Source organism: Myxocyprinus asiaticus, chromosome 50 (genome assembly GCF_019703515.2).
Source record: "Myxocyprinus asiaticus isolate MX2 ecotype Aquarium Trade chromosome 50, UBuf_Myxa_2, whole genome shotgun sequence".
NCBI classification, from domain to species: domain Eukaryota; kingdom Metazoa; phylum Chordata; class Actinopteri; order Cypriniformes; family Catostomidae; genus Myxocyprinus; species Myxocyprinus asiaticus.
This window is the reverse complement of record NC_059393.1, coordinates 21,494,222-21,505,330: the sequence shown is the minus strand read 5'-3', so window position 1 is coordinate 21,505,330 and position 11,109 is coordinate 21,494,222. Positions and strand designations below refer to the sequence as shown.

General features: G+C 39.0%; 1 protein-coding gene across 1 annotated transcript; it reads left to right on the top strand.

The window, feature by feature from the left end:
- The first annotated feature begins 2,699 nt into the window (after positions 1–2,699).
- LOC127439266 (protein ABHD14A-like) lies at positions 2,700–10,392 on the top strand. The gene is made up of 5 exons (XM_051695480.1): positions 2,700–2,856; positions 3,232–3,506; positions 7,360–7,475; positions 7,628–7,863; positions 7,980–10,392. The coding sequence occupies exons 2-5, from the start codon at positions 3,235–3,237 to the stop codon at positions 8,160–8,162; spliced, it is 807 nt and encodes a 268-aa protein (XP_051551440.1). The 5' UTR covers positions 2,700–2,856; positions 3,232–3,234; the 3' UTR covers positions 8,163–10,392.
- The last annotated feature ends 717 nt before the right edge of the window (positions 10,393–11,109 follow it).

Here is an 11,109-nt window from a genome sequence, read left to right as displayed (position 1 = left end):
AGAGGTGACCATTCTTAAACGGAGGCAGATAGATATCCAAGAAGTACTCGCATTGCAAATTAAGTTACTTTCTAAAGCACTTTTCACAGAAAAGTATGTTTTTCCGCTCAACGGTAAAAAAAAAAAAACGTCTTAAAATGTATTGAATTACTATGTTTTGACTTAAAAGTAATTTTATTACAGTAACTAATTACTTTGTAATCAGATTACACCCTACACTGAATACTAATTTTCTTTAGTTTTTCCGTAAAATCGTATTTGTTGTGGTAAAATAGTAGTGTAAACAAATTCAGAAACTAAAACTATGACTGCAATAAAAATATGGTAGTTTTCTACATTTTTCCAATAGATTAGTTAAGGCCCGGGTATACTCTTCTGACCGCTAGTGAATACGAACACGTTCAACACATGTGCACTACTACGACTGTTTTGTGAAACTCTTTTAGTACAGTCAGTTCAAGTGCATGTGCCGACAATGTGCACAGACGACTTTCCATGTCGAGAAAATCTGGGCCGCGTGCAAACAGTCCGTGCAGACTGTGCTGATGACGAAATTTGCGTCATGCATACTATGCACTGAGCGATCAGCGATGTGGACCACCAAAGTATACTTTGGCCTGTAGTGTGAAGACAGTATAGAGCTGTTCAGCCATAACTAGGGTTGCTACTTTTGAAGTTTAAAATAAGGGACACTTAAATGGGGGGGGGGGATTAGGGGATCACGGCCCCTAACCACATCCTCCACAGTTAATATGCATTATTAATAAAAAATATTATATCTTTTCTTGTATAATAAAATGAAAACTTTCCTGACCCGTGACTTATAAAAAAAATACATCATTTATATGTTAAAAATATATTTATTTTTATTTATTTGATTATTTGTCTTCTTTATCTTATTTATGTATACATTTTGGATGGTTTATACATATTTATTTTTTAATTTTGTTATAATTTTTTATATATTTTATTTGTTTATTTTTTTCCTTCACCTGTACTTGTCTTTATGATTATATTCATACATTGTTTGATGTTAGTGAATATTTATATAGAAAAAAACTCCAGTTTTACCACCATTTGTGGACTTTTCAGATGGTCCCTTACCACACCCTCCACAGTATTAGCATGTTTTAGCACAATGTGTGGACTTTTCAGATGGTCCCTTACCACACCCTCCACAGTATTAGCATGTTTTAGCACAATGTGTGGACTTTTCAGACGGTCCCTTACCACACCCTCCACAGTATTAGCATGTTTTAGCACAATGTGTGGACTTTTCAGACGGTCCCTTACCACACCCTCCACAGTATTAGCATGTTTTAGCACAATGTGTGGACTTTTCAGACGGTCCCTTACCCACCATAGGCTAATTTTCCAACTTATAACAATGTTAAATTGCCGATCTGGAATGATTTCACCGTGACGCCATCTGACCAGCTTAAATACGGGACAAATCGCGTCCCGTATTGATTTAATACAGGACGCATCATTTTGTCTTTAAATACGGGACGATCCCGTATTTTACGGGACGGATGGCAACCCTAGCCATGACGTCAATTTGTAGGCAAACCTGGAAGGCTATTTTGCAATTCGAAATTTCATATTGTATTTTATTTATGAGCACAACAATGTCTGTGGTAAACATTACTTAAAGTTACAAGGACATTTTGTTCTATAACATAAGTTAAACACAGTCATACCTCAAACGTGAATTTTGAAGCCACCATGTTTTATATAAATGTATGTTGCTGGATAAGAACTACAAATACCACAAGCATGTGAATGTACGTGCCTGACGAAACGGAAACAGTTGTAGTTCTTATCTAGCAACTTAGTAGCAACATCCTCTTTTAAAAAAAACAGCAGCTTCCAAATTCACCTTTGAGGTATGACTGTGTGCAATTTATGTTGTAGAACAAAACATCCAAGTGTCTTCAAGTAATGATTACCACTGACCTTATTTTACTCATTATTTTATAGTAAATCCATGGTATATACAGTACTGTGCAAAAGTCTTAGGCACATAAGATGTTTCACAAAAACATTTGTCTTAAGATGGTTATTTATATCTTCAGCTTTAGTGTGTCAATAGGAAATATAAATGTTAGACTCCCAAACATTACTTTTGCAAATAGAAAAGATTAGAATAGAAGAACAGGGAGCCCTGCAACAGATGTCATGGCCCCCACAAAGCCCCTCACTGAACATCAAGTCAGTCTGAGATTACATAAAGAGACAGAAGCAATTGAGACATCCTAAATAGATAGAAGAACTGTGGTGAATTCTCCAAGAAGCTTAAAACATCCTATCTGCCAACAACCAAGATAAACTGTGTCCAGGTGTACCTAGGAGAATTGGGATTGTTTTGAAGGCAAAGGCAGTCACACCAAATATTGATATAGCTTTTTTTTTATGTTTACTGGACTTTGTATGACATTAAGTGATAAATGAAAACTATTTATGTTTTTTCTTTTTTTAAGACATCCTCACTATGCAAAAATTTTCACAAGTGCCTAAAACTTTTGCACAGTACTGTATGTTCCATGTGTAACCATAATGCTGTATTGTTTGGAATACAAATATGCAGACTGAAACGTGTAGTGGCATGCCATATTACTTTCGCAACAACCCAGAGAGATCCAAAGGCAGATAAACTTTAAACCACAGGAATGAACGAACACAACACAAATTCACCGCGGAACCATCGTACGCGTTCTTCTGTTTCCGCACGGAACTATTATTGTGAGTGACGCATCAAGGCAGCGCTGCTATCACTACATGCGAATTATGAGCAATCAAAAACTTTCAAACAATCATCATTTATTGGATATTTCTTTTATTTTTGGTTCTTGTTAGGTAGGTGCTGAATGCACGATGCACATGCCGTGCCTTTGAATTGTTTGACATTTTAATTACAGCTGCAGTTTTCTGCGCACTTTATTTTAGTGACGTTATTTAGGCACACACACACACACACACACACACATATATATATATATATATATATATATATATATATATATCAATTTCTGGTTATGGTATGCGTGCCTTTTACCATAGGCAATATATCCCGTCATGCATTTCAGATATGTTGCATGTTTTGTAAATGTCATCCTGTTAAATGGAGTCTGGGGGGCTTTAATGCGCTGTAGTTGATGAGATTAAATTGGTTTGCCATCTTGTTTGAATTGTCCCTGATGGATTAATCTGGTTGAATCGGTTTAAATGCAGATCATGAATTTCTTCCGCAACCGTTTGGTGGTTTTGGGGCTGGTTTTACTGGCCACAGTCCTGCTGTATCTGCTGCTACCCGCCATGCGGCAGGGGAGTATGGAGCCGTCATTGGAGGTACAGCAGCGGATGGGTTTGAGCGCCGCTTCTCCGCCTCCACCGCCGCCATCGAGCACCAACATCACGGTGAGGACCGGACAGCTGCCCGGAGACCCGCCGCTCTTCTTCAGGGAGGCTCTGCCTGTGGACAGCACTGGGAGACAGATACTTCCCAGGTGACATCGGATTTCATTTTTTATAACCTTTATAGCACACGCACATCTCCCAGACGTCTATTAGATGCGTGTGTTTTGATCTGGAAGACGTCTGTTTTACGTTGTTTGCTCATCTGCAATACGTCTATTAGACGTATTGTATCTATTTCCTCTCAGATGTCAATAAGACATTTACAGTTGAAGTCAGAAGTTTACATACACTTAGGTTGCAGTCGTTAAACCTCATTTTTTTAACCACTCCACAGATTTAATATTAGCAAACTATAGTTTTGGCAAGTCGTTTAGGACATCTGCTTTGTGCATGACATGAGTAATTTTTCCAACAGTTGTTTATAGACAGATTGTTTCACTTTTAATTGACTATATCACAATTCCAGTGGGTCAGAAGTTTACATACACTAAGTTAACTGTGCCTTTAAGCAGCTTGGAAAATTCCAGAAAATTATGTCAAGCCTTTAGACAATTAGCTTTTGATAGGAGGTGTACTGAATTGGAGGTGTACCTGTGGATGTATTTTAAGGCCTACCTTCAAACTCAGTGCCTCTTTGCTTGACATCATGGGAAAATCAAAAGAAATCAGCCAAGACCTCAGGAAAACAATTGTGGACATCCACAAGTCTGGTTCATCCTTGGGAGCAATTTCCAAACGCCTGAAGGTACCATGTTAATTCTGTACAAACAATAGTATGCAAGTATAAACACCATGGGACCACGCAGCCATCATACTGCTCAGGAAGGAGACGCATTCTGTCTCCAAGAGATGAACGTAGTTTGGTGCAAAAAGTGCAAATCAATCCCAGAACAACAGCAAAGGACCTTGTGAAGATGCTGGAGGAAACATAAGTCGTATAGAAACATAACCTGAAAGGTTGCTCAACAAGGAAGAATCCACTGCTCCAAAAGCCAGACTACAGTTTGTAAGTGCACATGGGGACAAAGATCTTACTTTTTGGAGAAATGTCCTCTGGTCTAATGAAACAAAAATTGAACTGTTTGGCCATAATGACCATCGTTATGTTTGGAGGAAAAAGGGTGAGTCTTGCAAGCCGAAGAACACCATCCCAACTGTGAAGCATGGGGGTGGCAGCATCATGTTGTGGGGTGATTTGCTGCAGGAGGGACTGGTGCACTTCACAAAATAGATGGCATCATGAGGAAGGAAAATTATGTGGATATATTGAAGCAACATCTCAAGACATCAGCCAGGAAGTTAAAGCTCGGTCGCAAATGGGTCTTCCAAATGGACAATGACCCCAAGAATACCTCCAAAGTTGTGGCAAAATGTCTTAAGGACTACAAAGTCAAGGTACTGGAGTGGCCATCACAAAGCCCTGACCTCTATCCGATAGACAATTTGTGGGACTGAAAAAGCGTGTGTGAGCAAGGAGACCTACAAACCTGATTCAGTTACACCAGTTCTGTCTGGAGGAATGGGACAAAATTCCAGCAACTTATTGTGAGAAGTTTGTGGAAGGCTACCCAAAATGTTTGACCCAAGTTAAATAATTTAAAGGCAATGCTACCAAATACTAACAAAGTGTATGTAAACTTATGACCCACTGGGAATGTGATGAAAGAAATAAAAGCTGAAATAAATCATTCTCTACTTTTATTCTGACATTTCACATTCTTAAAATAAAGTAGTGATCCTAACTGACCTAAGACAGGGAACGTTTTCTACGATTAAATGTCAGGAATTGTGAAAAACTGAGTTTAAATGTATTTGGCTAAGGTGTATGTAAACTTCTGTCTTCAGCTGTAGCAGATGTCTTTGAGATGTTTATGATTTGGAATGTTCATAAATCTGATCTTTTTAAGATGTTTATTAGATTGTGATGCTTTCCATATCAAAATATCTAAAACAGACATCTTGGGGACATATGTGTGCTCTCTGGGAAATTAATTTTAATTACCTACCTAGACAAAAATTTTGGTGCACGTTTCGAATGTTGCGAAGTTACCATGGAAACAACATGAGTGCTCACGTACCAACAAACAGTTAAACATAAAAAAACATTGCAATAATATTTTATAATAATAAAATATTTAATATTAAATTTCAGACAGAATTAGCCAGTTTGTTTGCACTGCTCTAATTTCGCTCGTAAACGAATCAGTGTTTTTGAACGAATCTTTGCTGAAAGCGCATGTACATCACCCAGACGTCTTTTTGATGTTTGTTTACATCTGGAAGACATATTTTTTACTTTGTTTGCTCATCTGCAATACGTCTAAGACATTTCCTCTCAAATGTCAATAAGACATTCAGCAGATGTGTTTGAGACGTTTCCCAGATAGCACACGTACATCTCTGAGATGTATACTATATTGCCAAAAGTATTCGCTCATCTGCCTTTAGACGCATATGAACTTAAGTGACATCCCATTCTTAATCCATAGGGTTTAATATGATGTCGGCCCACCCTTTGCAGCTATAACAGCTTCAACTCTTCTGGGAAGATTTTCCACAAGGTTTAGGAGTGTGTTTATGGGAATTTTTGACCATTCTTCCAGAAGCGCATTTGTGAGGTCTGACACTGATGTTGGACGAGAAGGCCTGGCTCGCAGTCTTCGCTCTAATTCATCCCAAAGGTGCTCTGTCGGGTTGAGGTCAGGACTCTGTGCAGGCCAGTCAAGTTCTTCCACACCAAACTCACTCATCCATGTCTTTATGGACCTTGCTTTGTGCACTGGTGCGCAGTCATGTTGGAACAGGAAGGGGCCATCCCCAAACTGTTCCCACAAAGTTGTGAGCATGGAATTGTCCAAAATCTCTTGGTATGCTGAAGCATTCAGAGTTCCTTTCACTGGAACTAAGGGGCCAACCCAGCTCCTGAAAAACAACCCCACACCATAATCCCCCCTCCACCAAACTTCACAGTTGGCACAATGCAGTCAGACAAGTACCGTTCTCCTGGCAACCGCCAAACCCAGACTCGTCCATCAGATTGCCAGATGGAGAAGCGTGATTCATCACTCCAGAGAATGCGTCTCCACTGCTCTAGAGTCCAGTGGCGGCGTGCTGTACACCACTGCATCTGACGCTTTGCATTGCACTTGGTGATGTATGGCTTGGATGCAGCTGCTCGGCCATGGAAACCCATTCCATGAAGCTCTCTACGCACTGTTCTTGAGCTAATCTGAAGGCCACATGAACTTTGGAGGTCTGTAGCGATTGACTCTGCAGAAAGTTGGCGACCTCTGCGCACTATGCGCCTCAGCATCCGCTGACCCCGCTCTGTCATTTTACGTGGCCTACCACTTCGTGGCTGAGTTGCTGTCATTCCCAATCGCTTCCACTTTGTTATAATACCACTGACAGTTGACTGTGGAATATTTAGTAGCGAGGAAATTTCACGACTGGACTTGTTGCACAGGTGGCATCCTATCACAGTACCACGCTGGAATTCACTGAGCTCCTGAGAGCGGCCCATTCTTCCACAAATGTTTGTAGAAGCAGTCTGCATGCCTAGGTGCTTCATTTTATACACCTGTGGCCATGGAAGTGATTGGAACACCTGAATTCAATTATTTGGATGGGTGAGCGAATACTTTTGGCAATATAGTGTAGTTTAAGAGCGTTTCATCTAGAAAGCATCACATTCTAATAAACATCTGCTATGCTAAACATCTTAAAAAGATCAGATTTACATAACAAACATTCTTAATAATGAACGTCTCAAAGACATCTGCTGAATGTCTCATTGACATCCGAGAGGAAACGTCTTAGTCATATTGCAGATGAGCAAACAACCTAAAAACGTCTTCCAGATGTAAACACACACATCATTTTACCTGATGCCATATCAGCATGATGTAAAAGATCACTTGATCTTTGTCTTCTCTCTATCAGGCTTCAGATGGTGCTGCTTCATGGCCAGGCCTTCACCTCAAAAACCTGGGAGGAACTGGGCACCCTCGGCCTGCTGGCCACCAACGGGTATCAAGCCCTGGCACTCGACCTACCTGGTACGAGTTCTGTAGCCTTTGATTCGCCTCATCAATATTGTGGATCGATTTTGATCTACCGTTATATTGCTCAAAATGGATGTATTTGCCAAAAGACAGACTTTCAAATGATAAAATTTGAACTACAGAGACCCTCTTTTTCTCGCTCACAGGTTTCGGGAACTCTCCAGACTCTGAGTCGGTAAAGTCGGATCAGAGCCGTGTGGATCTTCTGAAGCGGTTTTTGGAAGCTCTGGGTGTCAGAGCTCCAGTGTTGCTGAGCCCGTCGATGAGTGGTCATTACGCCATGCCGTTCCTGCAGAGACACAGTGCACAGCTGCATGGCTTTGTGCCTATCGCCCCTGTGGGCACGCGCGCAATCACCCCACAGCAGTATCGGGACATACAGGTGCAATATTTCAATCAAGATTTTTTTGGCCCATATATCACTCAGCTCTACCTACACTAATGATTTGATTTATAATGCTATAATTCACTTTCTCTCACTTCATGCATGTATGAAAGACTCCAACGCTGATCGTATATGGTGAGTTGGACACCAATCTGGGTGCTCAGTCCCATAAGAACCTGATTCAGCTGCCTCATCACACCGTGGTGAAGCTGGAGGGAGCTCGACATGCCTGCTACATGGACAAACCCCACGAGTTCCACCGCGCCCTGCTCGACTTCCTCAGCAAACTCGACTGAGTGATGGAGCAAGAGTGAAAGGATACATAGAATGTGTGCAAAAGACTTTGAAAAAGAAAGAGAGAAAATAAATTGATTAGAAAACAAAAACAGAACATTTGCATAGCTGAAGTATAAAATCAGACCTGAACTCTGTAGCCACAACACCTTTTCTATTTTATGGAGATTGGTCAAACATTCTATTAGCCATCCACATCAACTCACCAGTATTGTTTCACTTAGTGTACCGTCAAGTTAAACATTACAATTACAGTTTATAACAAACAAAACCTTAGCAGTCTTACAGAGGGTTGTTCCTGTAACATTGTTGCCATGGTTTCCTGTCTGAGGGTTGTTCCTGTTACACAGTTGCCATGGTTTCCTGTCTGAGGGTTGTTCCTGTAACATGGTTGACAATGTTTCCTCTCTGACGGATGTCCCTGTAACACGGTTGCCATGGTTTCCTGTTTGAGGGTTGTCCTTGTAACTTTGGTGCCATGGTTTCCTATTGGAAGATTTTTTTCCTATGATGGTGTTTCCATGGTTTCCGGTCTGAGGGTTTTTCCATAAAGCTGTTGCCATGGTTTCTGGTTTAAAGGTTTTTTTCTGTAATGGTGTCGCCATGGTTTCCGGTCTAAAGGTTGTTCCTGTAATGGGGTTGCCATGGTTTCCAATCTGAGGGTTGTTTCTGTAACACAATGTTTCCATAGTTTTATATCTGAGCGTTGTTCCATAATGCTGTTGCTGTGGTTTCTGGGCTGAAGGTTGTTCCTGTAATGGTGTTGCCATGGTTTCAGGTCCAAAGGTTTTTGCTGTAATGGTGTTGCCATGGTTTCCGGTCTGAGGGTTTTTCCGTTAAAGTGTTGCCATGGTGTCCGGTCTGAAGGTTGTTCCTGTAATACAGTGTTTCCATGGTTTTATATCTAAAGAGTTGTTTCTGTTGTTGCCATGGTTTACAGTATGAGGGTTGTTCTGTTATGCTGTTGCCATGGTTTCTGGTCTAAAGGTTTTTGCTGTAATGATATTGCCATGTAGGGCTGGGCATGTATCAAATATTTATTGTCTTATCTTGATTTTGCTAGCGATACAAAATAAACCAGTATCACAGATATTGCAATGATTTTAATGCGCTTTTTATTTGGGCATTATGTTTCCTAAAGAGCGCATCAGACTAATTTAGAATAATAAACTTGACTGGAAATTAATAAATAAAATTCAACAAGGTTCACAAGTGAGTTAAGTTGTATTTTTGGCACACCCTGTTCATTCCCAAAAAAATGTTTTTGTAGTTAGTAGGTTAGTAAGTAGGTTAATATAGCTTTTTTTTTTTTTTTTTTTTTTTTTTTTGTATTGGTGAATATATAAATTATATGTATTATATTATAAAAATACTATTCCTTCTTGTGTTGATTTACTGAAAAACTGTGGAAACATCAAGACTTCATTATCTTTAACTAGATTTTTATTTAATTAAACATTTTGAATCTACTTGGCTACAATGGCAGTGTAATTGAAATGATGGCTCCTCTGATTTAAAATGACTTTTGTATCATTTCTGAGCAAATACACAAGTATCGAGATATATAGACAATATAGAGAATGTCGTCAATAGGCTGATGAATAATTTTTGAAGCCATATGGCCCAGCCCTGTGGCTATGGTTTCCTATCTGAGGGTTGTTTCTGTAACACACTGTTGCCATAAAATATATTGCAGTCACTTAACGGCCAAAATAAAATCATGGCTATTACAACCCCCTTTTATATATGTAACTGGAGTCTCCAATGCTACAGGAAAATCTCAGAGACTGTTGGAAAATGGCACTCTTTTTAACGTAAAGTTTCATCTTACTGTGTTTGAGAGAAGTTCTGAGTTTTCACAACAGCAGCTGGCACATACTGTATTTACCATCAAATGTAGCATGTGTATAAGTTGCTGACTCGGTTTTTGGTTTTAGCAGCTCAAACATGGTAACAAATTGTAGTTTTGGACGCCTCTCATGGCTGTAGATTCAGTTTGTCACTGTAAAAATGGTCTGCAGACTTAGACAGTAGATTATTTCTCACAAAAAATGGAGAAATTCCTGAGATTACAGAAAATAAAATGAAAAAGTGTTCCGGATATTATCAAATTACTTAGGAATTCACCTGTATTATTATTAAAACGAGACCTGAAAATGTTGGTGCCTCCCCCTTGCCCCGGCCATAATTACATATTTATTATTTATTGCATTAAAGCTTTTACATGACAAACTTTATTGTGTGTGGTATTTATGTGCTGTGGCCTGTTGTCTGTTTGTTTTAGCTAGAGATCGACTGATATTGTTTTTTAATGATGATACGATACTGATTATTTTTGTGTATGATAACCAATATGCATAACCGATTTTTCATTCGTTTCATTTCTGCTTGTTCTGCAACAACTTAATCATTTCTCACTAACCTGTGGTGAATTGCAATACAAAATTAATATTGCACAATATAGTACACTTGTTCAATGCCCCTCATTTAGCCTAATTAATATTTAATAGTATGTAAAGTTATCGGTAAACCTGATATTAAATAACTAATATCCGATTAAGTAGAAAAGTGTAAATATCGGTTAAAATTATCAGTCAAACTGATCATCGGTCTATCTCTAGTTTTAGCTTGTAAATATGAATATGTTGTAAAGAACAGTGAGTCGCCAATGATCTGTCAATATTTCTGAATCTTCAACTTGAAGGTATTCTTCATTGGGACTGAATTCATATTCCTGTGTGCATGGTGCTGCAGAACTGCTTTTGTTTATTGCAAAATAAAATCAGTTATTACAAATTATTTTGCATTTGTGGTTTACATTTAGACTGCACATAAATAACTTGTAATAACACTGAATAATATTAATAAAGCATATAAAAATTATCCAATAAAATCTTAGGAAATGCACAATTTAAGCTTAAAGGGATAGTTCACTCAAAAATTAAAATT